General features: G+C 44.1%; 1 protein-coding gene across 2 annotated transcripts in view; it reads left to right on the top strand.

Annotated features, from left to right (window-relative positions):
• The first annotated feature begins 1,479 nt into the window (after positions 1-1,479).
• PPM1L (protein phosphatase, Mg2+/Mn2+ dependent 1L) overlaps positions 1,480-18,585 on the top strand; it is an 88,096-nt gene continuing 70,990 nt past the window's right edge. Inside the window, exon 1 of one of the 2 annotated variants that reach the window (XM_048955434.1) lies at positions 1,480-2,052. In XM_048955434.1, coding sequence (XP_048811391.1) covers positions 1,650-2,052 — 403 coding nt within the window. In that variant the 5' untranslated portion in view covers positions 1,480-1,649. The remainder of the gene's footprint in view (positions 2,053-18,585) is intronic. The other variant, XM_048955433.1, reaches the window with a different exon arrangement.

The following is an 18,585-nucleotide window of genomic DNA, read 5'->3' as shown; positions in this document are numbered from 1 at the left end:
GATCTTTGCAAGGACAGCAAAAAATATTGTGTGAGTTTACACACAATTTCTGTATTACCAGCAGCCTAGAGAGAGGGAGCTGTTGGAAGGCTCAGAGGGCACGCTCAGCTCTGGCAGAAAGGCAGGTTCAAAGGCAGACTGTTCAGTCAAAATTTCCGACAGGTTTCGTGGTTTGCTAATTCATTTTCAACACCACTCTTATGTGTTTGACTATCATATCAGCTGTCACGCTCTTGGAGGTTGCTGGCTGAATTTTGTCTGTTTTCAGACCCCCCGTTCTGCCAGCTGGCTGAAAATCCCTCCCGCTCATTTGCAACTCAGGCGGCGCGCTGAATTGATTTTATCCCGGCAAACTTCTGCTCGCAGTCACAGCTTGTAATTTCCATTGCTGAGCAGTTATCAGAAAAACAACTTTCGGAAGTGGGTCGGAGAAAGAAAATACACATTTTCAGGAGTTCCTTTATTCTTTTCATTAGCCTTGTGTAGACACCCTCAACTATTGGCTTGATAATTTGGAAATGTCTGCTTCTGTTCCTCTTCACCCAAAAGTGAATTGCACGTGAGTGCATCTTGGAGATCATTTATTACATGTAGAAGGTAATCTTCCACGACTGGCTTCAAGAACAGCCACAGCCCCGTCTTGTTTCTCTGTTTCTCTGGGTTTGAGTGGAGTCGGGGCTGCCGAGGGGTCTCCAACTGCTCCTGGGCTGGGAGCAGCTCAGCCCGGTGCTTGTAGCCTGGGGGAGTCCAGCGGTCGATCACACTGCTGCCCCCCCGATCACTTGACATTGATCTTCGCTTGAATCTACCTCTTGCTGTTAAATCCACAAGAGGGATGTTTTTGGTCGCTATTCCCGCTAACAAAGCACGCACAGCACTGAAAGAGCTGGCGGGAGAGGAGACTCGGGAAGGGTCAGAACAGACAGAGACGCCCGCGGGGAGACAAGAGGTGACGGGAAACCCGCAGACGCCCCTGGGAGATGCCTGCGGGGCTGCAGGCTCCCGGCTCTCGCTTCTCTTGGGCGCAGCCTCGCCGGACTACAGCGCCCGCAATCCCTCTCGCCGCCGGCAGCCAATCCGCGTGGCCTCCCGCGCGGCGCCCGCCGGGACTTGTAGGCAGGCGGCGGGGCCGGGCGAGGAGGAGGCGGTGGCGCCCCGCCCCGAGGGAGGGACGGCGCAAGGCGCGGGGGGCACGGCGGCCAGGTACCCGCGGCGGCCCTGCCAGACGCCAGCTCGCTGCGGCCGGCCCCTGCCTCCGCGACGCTGCGAGCTGCGAGAGCGCCGGAGCGCGGCTGTCTCCCGCGGGGCCCCGAGGAGGAGCAGCGGCCTAGGGGCTGCCCGTGGCGGGCTCGGGCTCGGAGGGGTGCTGCGGCCGCAGGGGGTGTGCGGCACCGGCGGAGCCTTCCCAGCCGGGCCGGGCCGCTTTCCGCAGGAGGCACGGGGCGCCGCGGGGCCGGCGGCGGCGGGGCGAGGAGCGGCCCCCCCGGGGCGCCGGCCGGAGCGGGGAGCCGCGGGGAGCGGGACTCGGCGCTGGCCGCCTGCCGGCCGCGCCCCGGCCGAGCATGCACTGATCCGCTGCCTCGCCTCGAGCCTGTCCCGTCCGCCGGGAGCGCGTTGCATGGTGTGGGGATACACGGTCTCGATAATAAATGATAGAGGATACAATGACTTTGCTGTCTCTGCTGGGTCGGATCATGCGTTACTTCTTGCTCAGACCGGAGACCCTGTTCTTGCTGTGCATCAGCCTGGCTCTGTGGAGTTATTTCTTCCACACGGATGAGGTGAAAACCATTGTTAAGTCCAGCAGGGATGCGGTGAAGATGGTGAAGGGCAAGGTGGCCGAGATCATGCAGAATGACAGGCTCGGGGGGCTGGACGTGCTGGATGCCGAGTTCTCCAAGACCTGGGAGTTCAAGAGCCACAACGTGGCTGTCTATTCCATCCAAGGCCGGAGGGATCACATGGAGGACAGGTTCGAAGTAATCACCGACCTGGTGAACAAGACTCATCCCTCCATCTTCGGGATATTTGATGGGCACGGAGGAGAGGCAAGTGCTCAACTGGAGATGGGGTGGGGGGGAGGATGATTACAGGACGAAGAGCGGACGTGTCCTTGCCTGTAAGGTTCGAGCGGTTATCTTGAGACAATGGGGGATTCCTTTCCTCTTTGGGGGAGCGGGTGGGGGGGAAGAGTCTCTGAGTACGGAGGGAGGAAGGTACTCTATTTGCTTTCTCTTTCATTCCCACTTTCAGTTGCAGTGTAGTGTAAATGTGTTCGTGCCCTCTCTGCCCTTTACAGTAGTAAGGTTTAATTAAAGTAAAAGCCGTTGAAGGTGGCTCCTACGTGCACAGAATAATGCTGATGAGCACAAATTCCCTGGAGGCATCTTTTGTGAGCACGGAGTGCCGTGTGCTCTGATTTTGGCAAAGGGCTGTCAGGGGCTGTGCTCGTCAGCAGCGCTTCCAAAGGAGCATCCTGCATGCGTTCAGCCTCGGAGCTGGGCTGTGTGTGTGCCTTCTCTGTGATTCGCCCTCCTCTGAAGACAAACAGGTCATGGAGAATGAATTCCACGCTTATGAGTTACATATTGGTTTAACAAAAATAATATTTGTGTTTCATACTTGTCCCCTTCCTAGTGGCAATCCAGAAAAACTGTTATTTTGAAACTCATGGTGTTTAACCTCTGAACTTATTAGATAGTGGTTTCCTTTCAGTTGTGCTGTGCGATTAGTGTTCTTTCATGCTGTAATATGTCCTTTATTTTAGATGACAAATGTCGAAACTATAGTTTCCTCTTTGCTTAGGATTGTGGTGCTGCCAGTTAGCTTTTTGTATGGCAGAAAGCATGTATTTCATAACTGCGGCAAAGAAGTGCTGAAGAGGAGGAGGTTCCTTGTATGACATTAGATCCAGCATCCATTATGCAAGGGATGAAATTATCTTAAGGGTTTTGTTAGGGTAATGGAAGCTGGAGAGGAATACTGAAGTTTTTCATGCAAGTGCTCCTGCTGAGAAGTAAAGCTGCATGTGCTATACAGTAGGAGTGCTTGGGTTTTAATCCAGCTGCTTCCACAGGTCAACTATTGAATCCTTCCTAGAAGCTCTTGGGCAGTGACCAAACACAGGAGCACAAAGGTGGCATCTGCTGTCCCTCTAAACCTGTGAGTGCTCGCTGGAAAATCCAGGCCTTGGGCAAATAGTTATAAACCTTCTCTTGTGTTGCTTGCACAGCTGTAAAGTGATAATGCTTTTTTTTTTTATATTTTTTTTTTTTTTGCAGTGTTCAGTGTTTAAAAATAAAGGCAGCACTTTGGATATTGAAAATTGTCAACTTCATAAAAATCGTGATTGTGTTTGAACTTTGTTTTCCTTTTTGTGTCTGTTTTTTGGTTGGGATGCAGTTGTGCCAACTCTTATTGGCAAACTCGTGTCAGATCACTGTTCCTTGGCCTTCGAGGAATAGTAGTAGGAATATGTATACATATCACGAGCTGATCCACATCTTCTCATCAAGGGATATAACTTCTGGTCTGTGAATTTGGTACATCTGGCTCTTTTGTTTTCTGAGGCTTTGGACAGGAGGGACTTTGTTCTGTCTTTTGTTGTCTTCCCTGTTGTTTAAACCCGGCGTTCCCGTCTCAAATGATGAGCCAAAATGAGTCTGAAAGAATATCGTCTCGTTTTTAAACAGTATTCTGAGATTGTTACCAGTAGAAATACAGTGTCAACAGTTAAACTTTGGCATTGCTAAAGAAAGATTTGATTTCTTTCTTCAACTTGTATCATCTGTGTATCTTGGTCCACGTTGGATTGCACACTCAGTTCCTTTAACCCAAAGCTAACACAGCATAGCAAAAGGACAAGGAAGTGCCCTATGCGTATATGTGTGCGTATAGACATACAGATATATTTTGTTGTGGAGCTTGAAACTACATCCATAAAAATGTTAGAACTGTAATACTAGATCTGTGGAAAGCTCAATTACCTTAATTGTTTTGATTCCCCAGGGAACTTTTTCTCACTGTGGCCAAGTGTGAGCATTTCTCTGAGGCCTGCCATTCTGAAGGGCCTTGTAGCTCTTCCTCCAAGCCTTACTGAAGTTAATGTTTAAAAGCGTAAGAGCGTCACTTATTTGTCTTTCTCATAAAATCCCCAGCTGTTCTTTGTGGCCTTTTCTCCCACAAAAAATAAGTGTCTGATGGCTGGGGGCATCGCTTATTCTCCCACCCAGTTTTTACTTAAAACCAGAAACGAGACCTGTATGCTTTGCACACAGCAAAAACAGATGGCAGAAAGTCGGTTTTTTATCTGTGGGAATCATAGTTCTCAATAGAAAAGAGAGGGGGAGAAAAGAAATAACAAAATGAATGGTTTTATTTAATCTGTAGTACGTAATATTAAATTTCAAGTCTCCCTTTGAAATTGTTTTCTGGATGGCTTATTTGTATCTTTTTGTTTAAAAAAAAACAATCATGTAACGCTTTTCCTGCAGAAGTAGCAAAGCCTTCGTAAAGATGATATTTTCGCTCTGGGCTCCCATCAAATATTGCTGTGTAGCAGATAAAGAAGGAAATGCAAATCTCTAGAGCTAGAAACAAACTGTTGTGTGTGCAGGAAGAAATGGTTTTCCAAATGGACAATGCCACAAATGAAATGCTAGATTAATTCTTTCTAGCTGTATGCAAGGCAACACATCCCTGCTAATTACTTCCTGCCGCATCAGGTTGAAGTAGAAGGAAAGAGAAGCATGATTCAAGTAACACAAATTACTGTGTAATGCTGGTTTATGAGGATATCCAAGTTTTGTTTAAGTATTGCCAACTCTTTGCATAAATTCCACTTCTCTCTTATGTCACGTGCTCTTCCATTTTAACTGTTTTATCCTGAATAGAATGGCAGTCATTGACTGAGATTTTGTGGCGGACTTGCAAAGAAAGCAACAGACAGCAATTATTATTAATGCACCGTTACAGCGAAGGACGTGGTGCACTGCTGTATTGCTTGCTGTGGGGAATAATGTTTTAGAGGTGAAACTTGATGTATGGTGTGTAGTGTGCTCTTTTTATACAACGTCAGGTTGTCTTTTCCTGCTGGCTGAGTAATTGCAATGCAGTGTGGGCAGAGGCAAAGAAACAGGCTAGGAAGAGTGACAAAAGTTTTGCCCTGTTGTCTCACTGAGAGACCGGTGAGTAGAATCAAAGCAGAAGTGAAGAAAGCTTTTGTCTGCCGCCTCCTCAGCTTCTTTATCAAGCTGAAAGATGCCTCGCATGTTGGCTTTGTTGTTGTTCATTTTTCTGACTGTGGGGCTGTCTGGACTGAGGAGTAACAAACCAGATAAATGATAAAATAATATTCTATGAATTTGAAAGCTGAGCAGTTAGAAGGAAAGGACGTTTCACCAGAAGGATTTAACCATTTTATCTATGACTTACTGAGGGTTTCTTTGAGATATTTAAGGTTTAAGTGTTCGGTTTTAGCTGAGATCTCAGTATTGGTCGAAGATGAAGCAGCTCACCATCTGCAGTTTTATCATTGTGGCCACGTTGCATATCGTGTTATCAACCCCAGGAGGTGACAACTTTTAAAATGAAAGCATTAGGACCTTAAGGTCCTTAATGCCACCTGTGCTTGTTTGAGGTTGAAAACTGATGTGGACCACCAGAGTGAGAAGCTCAGTAACCGTCTCATGAGAAGTGTCTTGCTTTTTTTTATTTCTCTTAACCTCCTGAAGTGTTCTTACCCACCTGGATAAGCAGGCTAGGGCTGTTTAGAGAGCTGCAGATACAGTGTTGCAGGATGTGAAATACTCCTTGTTCATAGTGTAGGAAGCTCAAACGTGAAGGCAAAGAATTTGCTGTACGTATGGCTATGTATTCAACCATGCACAGAATCTTCTAAAGCTTTGTGGGTCGTGGGACCTTGAGATCAGCAGCATGAACTGTTAGCAGAGATCTCTGGTTACTGATTAACTTTCAAAGACAAGGAGGGAAAAAAAGAAGGTCAGAAGATAGCGGTGAGTCCTTTTCCTTTTTGTCTGAGCCTATGGAAATGTGAATGCTGAGGTAAAGCCTGGAGAAGGCAGCCCAGTGCCAGCTGCGTGCAAATGAGCCTGCTGTGCATTTGAAGTACAGGTACTTGAAAGCATGATGAATCCACCCTGATTCACTGGGCTGAGCTTGCTGCTGTGTGCTGTCTCCTTGAGGACTGCCACAACAAACGAGTTGTAGGAGGTTTGATTGGGAGTGAACTTCTGCTGTACTGCGTGCTTAGGTCACAGCTCAGGTGGTGGTGTTGAACAGCAGTGGGATGGCATAGTCACCAATGAAAGGGAACAGTTCTTGGGTATCTTATTGCAGGACCATGATTTTCTGCCAAGAAAGCTACAGTTGGCTCATTCTGGGGTCTGTGTTCCCACGTGAGCTGCAAAAATGTGATTATAATTGCTTAAAAGGTGCAAAAATTTGTAATTGGAAATGAGAGCCCTTAGCACTGTCACTCACAGCTGTATTTATTCTTCGGGTGTGGAATTGAATCTTTTTCAATTTTTATAAAAATCGAAAAGTCAATTAATTTTCAGTGTATTCTGCCCACTTAGCTTGAATCGGTGCTTCTATGTTTGGGTGCACAGGCAGCTGCTTTAATTAAATCAGTTTTGATTCATAGATGCTTTTAGATTATGAGCAGTCATTTAACTTTCTCTCTGAGCTTGAATAACTCCTAGGAAGTGTTTGTGTGCGTGCTCCTGCTCCGCAGTAAGAGCTGTGCAGCTTTTGCCATAGATGGGATGGGTGTTTCACAGCTGCTGAGCAACAATGCTCAAGCAGCCCTCGCTGGAGTGCTTGATGCTTTTTGACTCAGTCCCACATCCTGCTCACATCCTTAGGTGTATAGGCAATATTTAAAGGCAAATGGAGGCTTGGTAATGAGGAATGCCTTAAAGGTGTGCAAATCTGTGCTACTGATGCTACTTAGTGTACTGATAGACAGTGGTAAAGGCGCATTAGCTAGCTTTGTTTGACACGTCCAGCCAGGATGTTTAACAAACAAACTTAAATGCGGCTTTGGGGCAGTGAGATGTTGAAACAATCGGTTCTGTAGGTCAGGGAGCTGCATATTTTTGAGTGTTAGACTAAAAATTTGTACTCTTTTGTCACATGAGATTACTAAAAGCAGCAGGTCACTCGAGCTTTGTGCACTTTTTTCATGTTTCAGTAGCTCTTTTGGACCACAACAATATTTTTCCTTCTCTCCTTGTTGTTAGAGAGATCCAAATATTTAGGGTGTAAATTGTGTTTTAAAACTGGACTTTTGGCTTTTGGCAGCTTCATTTTTGTAACAATCTCCAGGCTCCAGATGCTCTGTTCTGCTGCAATCCAGTTCTCCCTGGTTGGAGCAGCACAGCAGCACTTCAAGTGGGCCCTGTGCTGTGATTCTGTTCCTCAGGCCTGAGCACCTAATTTTCCCCTTGATTTTGGGACCCTTCAGAGCTCTTCTGCTTCACCTGACCTGTTGCACGTGTTTCCCTGGCACATGTATCACACCTTCCCAGCAGGAAATGACAGCACGTCCATTGCCCTCATGTTCTGACAAGGCCTTGCCTTGGCTCCAGGAGCCTCTGATTGTGCTGAGTTAGGATATATTGCTGGATGAGTCCCATCATGTTTTGTGACCCAGAAAGGTGTCCCAGAGCTGTCTGACACTAACACTCCAAGGTCCTCAAACCTCAACACGCAGAGCTTGCTCTTTGTTTTGAGCACGTCGTAGATTCTTAATAGATCCAGAAAAAGGAACAGAATGCTTGTTTTCTGTAAGCTCTGTGAATCCATGGATTTCAGATGAGAGTTCTGAAAACTAGTTTAAGGGCAGCAGCTGCTATAATTACACACAAAGTCTGGGAGCTGCCTTTGCTGGGGTGTTCAGCCTGCACCTCAGGGTACCGGAGATGAAGGCTAATGTGAGCTGCTGCTGCTCGTGCCATGTGGCACATTCATGCTGTTTTAACTGAGCTGTGTGTTCCTAGCAGTGTCTTTGTGCCCCAGTATGAAAACCTCTATAATGAGCTCTGGAATGTGTTCCCTGTGCCACCACCTTCTGAAAAAGGGCGCAGATGAGAGTGAGGCTGTTCTTTCTTAGAAACAGCCTTTATGACTACCAATTCCTGACAGCTGCCAACTCCCTGGTCATGTTCAGGTTATGATCACCATTCTCGTCACTGGCCGTTACTTAGATACCAGCCCAGCTGGACAGACCAGTTCCTCTGGCTCAAGGCCATCTCTTTGCCCAGGAGATCTTCAGTGTAAAAGATCACGAAGGTTTAATGATCTTCTGTTTTTATTAGCCACGTAGAGTTTCAGTTCACCCTGATGTTAACGTGACAACAGGAGACAGATACTTCCAGAAGGAAGTTTCCATGCTGACAAAGATGTACAGAAAGGCAGCTCGTGATCTCAGAGCTGTTATGAGTTGTATGCGTCATCAGCAGCTGCAGCAAGTTGGAGAGTGCCTTTATATTTTTTTTTTGTGCTTTCCCTTCAGCCCTTTAGCTGGTGTTAAACACTTGGGCTAGTGCCTTTATTAAAGCAGTTTATGATTTACTGCCAACTGTAGTGATTTTATTTGGAAGTAATATAGCTTTAAGCAATGTAATTTCTTTCATTATTTTGCTGATAAAATGTTTTGAAGGTTGCAGAGTATTAATGGGTAGTTAGTGCAGAGCAAATACTGAGAGTGCGTGAATCGTGGTTTGAGTAACTGCCCATTTAAGCCCTATGGCCTGATGCTTAGATATGGAAGCTGTTCCTGGTCTGGGAAAAGTGATCTACCTTGATTGCAGTCAGGAAATAAAAAGATGAAGCTTTTAAGTCTAGAATAAATGGCTACCTATAAAGTAATCTAAATAGAAAATCTACCTCTTTCTACTTGTGTAGAAGTGTAATGCCAGAAAAGCTGCTGACGTGGCTGCACCTGGTACTGAGCTGGGAGGAAGGCTCAGGCTCCAGGCAGAGCAGCTTCAGAGCTGCTGAGCACTAAAGCAGCCAGTGGGAGAGGATGAAGTGCCACTGCTTGGTTGGTGCCGTGACAGACCTCAGAGCTCAGAGTACCAGTGCTGCTGGTACAAATTGATTGTGATGCTGAAACATTGCTGGCTCTCATCATCTCCGACCTTGTCTGATTCACAGCTGTGTGAGCAGCTGACATCTCCAGCCAGACAATCAAAGGACGTGTTTTAACTGCTAAACCACAATGCAATTATCCATAGCACGTTATGTCGACAAACCTCAAAGTTCCCCTGGAGAAAGGAACATTTATTTGCATTTACTTTCAGTGCTGGAATGTTATCCCTTGCAAATTTTCTCATTGTCCTTAATGTTGAAAAGGTGTTGCCCCCACTCCCCTCCCCCCAAGCCCCCTTAAAGGTAAACATTTTAAGTTCTGCTACAGTAGCTGATACTGTCATACGGTACTGCTTTCAATCAATACACTTTTAATGTAATAAATATCTTCACTTTTTCATTCTCTACCAGATGGAAAACTGCTGAAGGGCTCAGAATGTTTCTTCTGATAGTGAAGGTGCTCTCTGATGTGTTCCATGGCTCACTTGCACTTCTTTGAACTTGCATTTTAAATGGGAACTTGATTCATTTGCAGGTAGTCTACTCATAGATTCCACCAAAGAATTGCTTAAACTTTCCCTGCAATGTGTGTTCTCCAAACACACTGATGCAGAGGTATTGAAAAATCTGGTTATGATCAGCATGGGATTAAGAGGAAATGGAGGATGAAATGTGCTGATCTCCTTAGTTTCCCTTCTGCTTATTGCCCTGTTACACCTCAGGTTCTCCTGCAATTGAGATGAAACCACGTCTTCTTATGGAAGAGCAATAGTGTTGGCTCCTGGTACTGGGAGCTGATGCTCAGTACCCCATGTTGCAGCTGCTGGTGTTCTCACAGAGAGATGTGTATGTGCTTGGCTGGTCAGGTGCTGGAAACTCTGAACTGTACTGAGGAAAGCTGTTGGTTGGTTGTTTTGTTTGTTTGTTTGTTTAATACCTGCCTGAAAAAAGGGCTGTTGCTGTCTTTTCTGCCCATGCAGTTGGAAACATCCAGTGTCTGCTTTGGAGTAACGAGGTACAGGGACTCGTTATTCCAAAGAGCAGAATGGGGCAGGGTGATGAGAGGAGGAGCTTTGATTGGAAGACAAGAGCATGAGAAGAGGAGAAATGGAAGATAGCATGTGGGTTTGCATCGTTGGTTGCCTTAATTACTGTAAGGCTGGACACAGTTCATAACACAGCCCTAGCAGGACTATAGGGCAGCCATAGGAGAACTACTATCAGTTTCAGTGTACAGTGTAGCACTATTTATATACTGCTTGAGATCCAAAACCTGGGAGGGGGGTGTGTGTGTGTGTGTGTGTGTGTGTGTGTGTGTGTGTGTGTGTGTGTGTGTGTGTGTGAGGGGTTCTTCTGTAGCTTAGGATGAATATTGATTTATTTCTCTGTACATGTTTGAGAAACAGAGAGCATGAATGTGAATTTTGGCTGCATCTCTTTGTGGCTCTTGAAAGCACAAACGGTTTATAATTCTGGATGCTCTGAAAAGGAGACTTTGCCCTTTTTGTTCCTTCTGATGTCCATTGCTTTGCTGGCAGATATTGAGAGTCCTTATTGCTCAGGGTTTAAGGAACAAAATGTGGGACCAGCTGCTCGTGTCGTAGTGCCAACTGGCACGGAAATGTCAGACAAGAGCTCCAAGCAGCCCCTCCTTTTGCTTATGCACCAAACATAAATAGTCACGTGAGATGTTGCATTGGTTTAGAGACAGTTTGATATGACAGACTTTTTCACTTTGCAAAGTGAGTGTTTTACACTTTCATATAAAATACATCACAGAAGTTTGAGGGTTGTTTTGTTTTATAAAAGGGAACTTGTCTTACAGCTACTATTACAGTCGTGGTTTTGGAAGGCAAAGTAGAGTGATTGAATTCTCTGTGGATGAATGCTGCATAAAAGATTTGTAATCTTTGGCAATTAGAAAATTGTTGCTGAGGTTAATGGTGGTATTATTTTTAACTTTGAGGGCAGGAGCAATCTCCTGCCTCCGGGATGAAATTATTTCAATCAGTGCTTTAAATAAGCACTTTCTATGATGGCTCGAATTTACAAGCGTTTAAATCATCAACCTGAATTCTTCTTTTGCTTTAGTATTTGTTTTAGCAATTATATCACTTGATATACTGCCTTACATTATCTGATCTTGTATTGTTTGTGAAAAGGAGGATGGGACACGCTATCGGTTTCTTCTTACAGATTTTTTTTTTTCCCTATTCTTGTGTGGATATCAAAACTGTCAATAAAGGAGAAAAACTTAAACGAGGCCAATGAATGTATCTACATTTGTTAGAAGTTATGGAGGGGTTTGCTAATAGAACTTCTTGTGCTGGATGTTTTGACCCTATGGAGCGTGAATTTATTTGAGATATGCTTTGGGACTTTTGAGCTTGATTGGACATAGAAGCATATTCTGAGTAGATTTGGGTATCTCTTGGGATGTGTTGGTGTTCGCTCTGCACACCTCAAGTTGTGTGTGCTGGAGTTTGTATATTCTCAAGTGTTCATGTAAACCCCCAAGGCTGACAATTGACAAAGCTGTTTCTAATAAAGTAAACAACATTATAATGCCACAGTGCAAGAGCCAAAAGAAAGTGTATCCAGCTCCATTCAATATGTAAGTTTTAAAAGCTTTTTTGGCATGTGGGTTATGCATCTCTTATTAAGGAAAACCTGACAGTGAAGGAAGATGAAAATCATGTTGATGAATAATAGGAAGGGACGTAACCTCAAACCCGCTCCAGTACAGAGGTTTTTTACTGGAATGCTTTGCTGCTGAGCTTCCCAGCACTCCCAATTGATTGGGAGAGTAGAGTGCAATTTGAGTGACAAGTGCTGTTCAACTTTGAGCTTTTTTTAATATACAGATTGGAAATTTGGTAGTTGGTCTGTCACGGGGGCTCTGTGTCCATCTAGTTGTGTTTCTGATTCCAAGCATTTCAGAAGTATATCAGGAGAAAACATCAACTTCTGTGAACAGGTGTTTTCAGATCATTTTACAGGCTTACATTTCAGTTTATGTCCCCTGGCTGTTAGGATACAAGTCAGTAATACAACTGAAAATAGAACTTCAGAGTCCCCCTCACTTTTTCTCCTAGGTGCAGCTGCATCTTTTTTCTCTATCAGACATGAACATCATCAACTGTGTAGCTTCTGTTTCTTTTTAATGTAATACCATCACCTGCCTGTTGCTTTTTGCAGTTTTCATTTTCCTCTCTTAATGTGGTTATTAAGAAAGTAATGATTCCTAAGACCTTGCAGAATCGATGCTTATTCCACAGCAGCACTGTGCATCTTAATGGCCATCTTCTGTACCAAAACGTGGTTCTGCTGTGTCCCTGTTGCTGTGAGAAGCCCTGATGGACACACCAGGGACGTGAGCTGGGCTGCTGTGGCTGTGCAGAGCTGGCAGTGATTTCTCTGCCCAGCACTGCTCAGTGCTGTAGCTCTGAAGGCTTGTAGCTGGGGGTTGGTTACATAAAGTGAAATCAGTAGTATGGAACAATATGAATAAGTAGGAAATACTTTCATGTGCTGCATGAGTGTGGCTGCACGGCACTGCTGGGATCTGGGACAGAATAGATTTTAATCCCTGCTGCTTCTCTGGATTAACTCCCAGACCTTCCAGGCCATCCTTGTGGAACTGCATGGGGGGAGAAGCTGAACTTCATCTTGATGCTCACCTGCATCTCTTTATGAGAGGTGTGGTGATCTCTTTCTTTGATAACAGCTCTTTCCATGTAGTGAGCTAATGACAAGGCTTGAAAACTTGGCATGATTTGTTCTCTCTTGAGCAACGTAAAGGAGAGTCACTGCAAGCAATCTCTTCTTGCTATTCAACTACCACAGGTGTTGCAACGTGGATTCCTGAGGCTGTACTCTTTCTTTCCTCTAATTTTGAGGTGTTGAAAGGAGAGTTAAGTAAATGCCCTGGAAGACTAAAGTTTTGTGCTGCTTTTGATCTAGGAGGCCAACTGCTGAGAGGCTGGGGCTGTGAGCAGAGCAGCTGGAAGGAGTATGGGTAGTGCTTTCTGATGTAAGTAAGGGCAAAGAAATTAAACTAGGAATCAGTATTTTTTTAATATCCTTCATACAAATGCCACAGATGATCTATTTAAGTGTTTTTGGGGGGCTTGACTTTCAGAGTTATGTTGATAAAACATTTAACACTGCCCCAGTTTTTCTTCAATTAATGTATCTGTATCACAAGACTGTTGCCCTTGGCAGTGAGGAGAGCTTCAAGGTGAAAGTATGGGTTGGGAGCAATAAAAGGAAATTAGATAAATTAAAATTGGGAGTGGAGGACTGTGTTGTTATCACGCCTTCATGTAGCCACATGAGGAGAGGAAGCAAATGAACCAAGGAAAGATAGTGCATGTAAACCCCAGCTGAAGAAGGATCTTAGCATTGCTTAAGCAGCTCTGTGCCACTGGAAAAAAAAAAAAACTTGCAAGTGTTCTTTGTATGCAGGAAGAAATTAGTGAGAAATGAGGGAGGAAAAAAATGACAGAGCTAATGAATGCCTGATAGGAGCATACATATAAAAAATTAAGTAGATAAAAGTAATTAGTGGTAGCAGTAAGCTAAAGCCCAAGCGGTGAGTTGCCAGGGAATCTAGACTTTTCTAATAAACAGTTTCAAGTTGTGTCACTGCTGCTTTGCCTACTTCCATCATTAAGCCATAAAACCCAAGAACTTCTTTAAACATCAGAGTTCAGGAGCCTGTCACGAAGCTCTCTCTTCAGGATGAAAATGAGGCAAAACACTCCAGGGACGCTGTTCTTACTAATGTATCCCTGCAGCTGCTGGGTCCTGCTGAGTGCAGGTTCCCATTGATGTACTGCAGGAGGCTGAGCGTTTCTTTGCATTTAAAGTTAGAGCTCTCTGGCACACGCAGGTGTGCAGGAGCCTGAAGGGAGCTGTGAAGGTCTCACACTGGCAGTGCTCTGTAAGTACTTTGCATTTTTTTCCCTCCATCTCTAGCTGTGGTGCTTTGGGATGATGAGTTGGAGAAACAGATGGGATTCCTTAAGAATTGCTGGCTTCCTGCTCATCAGCAGGGATACAAGGCCGGAGTTTCACTGGTTGAAGTTTGCCATCCTTTGCCTGTCCCTGTTGTGCGACCTTCAAATGTGATCATTCTCAATATTTGAGACAATTTGAACCAGCTGCAATTAGTAAATGCATTAATGATCTCTTATTTGCATGTCCTTTAAAAGACAGGAACGAAATACATTGCAGCTGAGTTTCAAAGGGACCAAAGTAATGATGGGCTGACCTGCCTGCTGCAAGCCTCACGTACCTGCTGGGGATGTGATGACTTCTGGTCGGTGAACCTGAAACAGGGGTCCTTTCTTATTGCTGTTTTCTTCTTCAGTAGGAGAATTTATAGTGCTGAAGGATGCTATGCATAGCTTGCAAAGAGCTTGACTTAATATATTGAAGAATAGAAGCTGGACATCTTTGAGCAAAGCTTTAAAAAATACATGAATAACAAGCCCTGTTTTTTCCTTCTTATGGAAACCCAAAATCAATTAATTGGTTTCTTGTTTCATGCCAGTGAAGATAAGAACTGCGTGCTTGGATGCAGCTGCAAAGCTGTGCAAATTCTGTGCATTTTTTCAATACTGGGTATTCCCATGCTCCACTGAGAGGTGTTATAAGAATCAGATGTAAAAGTGCAGTTGCAAAGGTGTGGGCATTCTGTGTAATTGCAGTGCACAGTAACGTACTTCAAGATTTGCAGAGAGCCAGTTTTGCTCCTGTTTTGCTATGTGAGTTCTTATCAGGAAAAATCTTGCACAGAAGCTTGAGGCAATAATGGATTTAACACTCATTTAAAACTCATTTCTTAAGATGAAGAGAAATATTGCAACAGAACGAACACTGTGCTGGGTTTTGGCAGTTTGGGGACTGGCGTGCCCCTACCACTGCTGTGCCTGCAGCATACAGAAGTTTGTTAGAAGCAGCAAAGGGTGCTGTGATGTGGAGCTGCAGCGCTGGGGCTGAACAAGGATGTGCATGGTTAACCTGGGTGCCTCTCAGATGCTCGTCCTGCTGAGCACATCAGTGGTACAGCAGCCACATGCTGCTAATATGCAAAGAAGCTATTTAAAATTAGCACTTCAGTCTATAAATTTATCTTCTGCTGTCTCCACTAGACCTACTTAGTTCCTCTTCATTTTACCCAGCACCCAAGTTGAAATGTTTTACTGCTTAAATAAAATATTTGACAGCTATTGCAGGAGCTAATACTTGATGGTTCTGCATGAAACTAGATCACTGTTCATTAGGATGAAATTGAGATTTCTTGCTAATTAGGGAAGATAAAAGTGCTGCTTCGTATCCTCCTGTATGAGAGAATTTAGTACTAATTACTCATTCTGTGATTTTGTTTTTCACGTACATTTTTCAAGTACAGTTTTAAAATCCTCATATCCTTTCTTGAAACTGAATTTCAGTCTGCACTCGGCAATCTGGATTTAGGAGACAAATAGGGAAGCTGCAAAGCACCAGCTAGCACTGTATCTGGGATTTATCAGTGTTAGTAATTCCTCTTGTTTCTCTGGACAAGAAATCTGCATGCACACTCATTCAATAAATGGTGTGTGGGTTGGAATGCACTGCGTGTTTGGCCGTGGTGCATACGTAAATAGTGTGAGGTCAGACTTGAAAATGCTGCTGTTCTTTTCAAGTTGAAAGCAGATAATAACCATAGATGTTTTATACGTGGAAAGTGTATTTAGTAGAGCTTTTATTAGCAGTTGAGTGTGGACTTCTTTATAAAGAAATCCCTTCTTATGTGCGTATGTGTTTAAGTCAGTGATACTCAGCTGTCATTGCCTGTACTCTGGAAGCTGGGTAGGCTGTCATCCTCAGCATCTCAGTGCAAGCTGACTTCAACAGAGGAGGAGATTGGAGGGTTTATCGGGCTAACTTCTCGTTCCCACTTCAGAAAGTTGCTTCAAACTATCCTGAAAGTGAAGTCTATAAATTTTGTAAATTGCCCATACAGTAAAAATTGCAGACATGGTAGCTGAGTAATTAATTGCTCCCTGGTTGTAATCCTGGGGTGAATGCTGCCTTCCCAACTGCAGATTAAAGTACTCAAGTTGTCTTCAGTTGCGAGGCCTTGGTCTAGATGGAATGGAAGCAGAACTTTGAGACCAGAAAGAGAAAAGACTTGGGGCACACGTGAGGGAAGAGATGAGGAAGAACAGAGGGTAGGAATTGCGGTGTTGTGCAGCTGGATCCAATTTAGTTTTTGCTTTTTGTTAGCGTGTCCAGGACTAGTAGTCTGCCCTTTCATGATCTCCCAGATGGTGTTTGCAGCCCTTGTTTGGCTGACAGAAGACAACTGGAATGACAGCTATTCATTGTGTCAGGGGAACGCCTTGCGTGGACAGCAGCCTCGCTGTGTGGGAAGCGGTTCAAAGGCTGTTAACTGATGTGTGTTGATACACAGAAACAGAGGTTGTGAAAAACATGTCAAGTGTGTGATGTAACCCAAAGGTTTATCCTGTCTTAAAAGAAAGATGGGAGGTTTCTTTAGCAAAAAGATGCACTGTGACATTTCGCCATCTGAAAATGAATGAGAGACATCACTGAAAATGTTCAATTTGAGGGCTATGGCTGCTCATCTATGAAACTTGTCAGAGCTGGATGTCAGGAACAGTGAGGTCGAGAGAAAATGTGCAGAAGATGAAGAATCTGGTGTTTAGGTATTTAGTAGGAAAGAGGCTCTTGAGGATTTGTTAGTTTACATTATTCCGAATGGAAAAATAGGAAACTTTAAAACAAAACAAAACACCTCTGTTGGGTCAGAAGCTATGTCAGAGATGGAGCGTTTGCTGTGTAAATTGTGAGCTATTGGAATTGGGGATTGATATATGAGAACTTGCTTCACTAATTATTGTGGAAACTCCATTTTGCTTACGAAATATTTGGAGTATCTATTGTAAACGCACTTAAAAGAATTTTTTATTGCTTTATTGTGTTATTGCTGGATTTATGAGTTCTATTTTAAACTAATCCCATCTTAAAAAAAAAATTACTTCTCTCTAGAGAAATAATGCCATTTTAAAATGGGAATGCAGTCAGATTTGTGCCCTGTGATTATTTCATCTTCCCCAGTCCCAACAAATGATAGTTCCCCTCAGTAATGCCTGAGGCTGGGGTTGAGGTAATGACCCTCCTGTGATAAATACTGATTGCACTGATGTCCTCCTGAGTTCAGAGAACATTCTTGGTTTGAAATGTTAAAAAGAAATATCAAATAGTTGCGCTGTTCCAACAGGTCTCACAATATTATCCATGGCTACAACAGAGACAAAGAACTGATAAGCACTTAATAGTTACTTGAAATGATCTAATTTGTCTGATGACGCAAATACACGATGGTCTGCAAGATCTGTTGAAGTACTGGGTGACTGAATAGGGAAAAGGTGTGTTGTAACAGGCAGCAAACACTGAAGTTCAGGATGCAATACACAGACAGCCTCTGGTCAGCAGACTTGGCGGAGGGTCTGTGTGGTTCTGCAGGAATTCCCCAGCCATGAGGTCACTCTGGCCTCCCTGCGCAACAACACCCGGATCCCAAACACCTACAGACTGTGTGAATTTTGTCATGGCTGCTTTTTTCTTTGGATATCTTCCCGTTCAAGATCATCCTAGTTGTGTAGGATTTCAGGCTGTCACAGGAAAGCTCTCTGATGCAGTCTGCTACTGGCCGCTCTTGCACCTCTGACTTACTGAGATGTGTTCTCCATCTGCTGTTTGGTTTCTTCTGGGTTTTCCTCCACCCTTGTTTTCTGCTTAAAATCAGGAGCAAATGTATTCCTGTATTCTGGGAACTCTTAAATGTGCAACCACATGTCCAAATGCTGGGCACAAGTAACTGCTTCCTTGCTTTGCTCTGTGAGGAGGATAGATTTGCTTTCTTTGTGATGAATTAAGCTCCAGTTAACTTCATGTATAATTAAGAAAGCTAAATATACATTTCTTCTAAAGCAGGATTTTACATACATAACTAAATGTTCCCCAAGAAGCGATCCTCGTCTTATCAGAAAAGCCACAACTATGGTACTGCAAATGGCATGAGTAAATGCAAGCTAATTCCTTTTTCATGGCAAGCCTTGTGTGCTTGTAATAATCCCTTTCCTGCTGTTCAGTCAGCAATGTGGCACTTGGTGAGAAGGAGCATCCTAACTGAGGTGCTGATTAAACGTCTACTGTGTTAGAAGTATTTACCAGTCAGCTTTCTTAGGTCCTGTGCCTTTTGGTTTAGTCTACTAGTTGGGAACAGAGCAGTGTTGGTCAGATACGTGTATTTACACAGACACTTGTGTGTTATTGGAGTCATGGTCTTTAAATGCCCAATAAAAGCTCTGTGTGTGTTACAGAACACGAAATATTTGCGGAAGACTCAACAGACCAGAAAGTGGCAATAGTGCCCTTGGTTTTCATGCTAAATTC

Source organism: Lagopus muta, chromosome 9 (assembly GCF_023343835.1).
Source record: "Lagopus muta isolate bLagMut1 chromosome 9, bLagMut1 primary, whole genome shotgun sequence".
NCBI classification, from domain to species: domain Eukaryota; kingdom Metazoa; phylum Chordata; class Aves; order Galliformes; family Phasianidae; genus Lagopus; species Lagopus muta.
The sequence above is the reverse complement of the archived record's forward strand: the minus strand, read 5'-3'. Positions and strand labels throughout refer to the sequence as shown.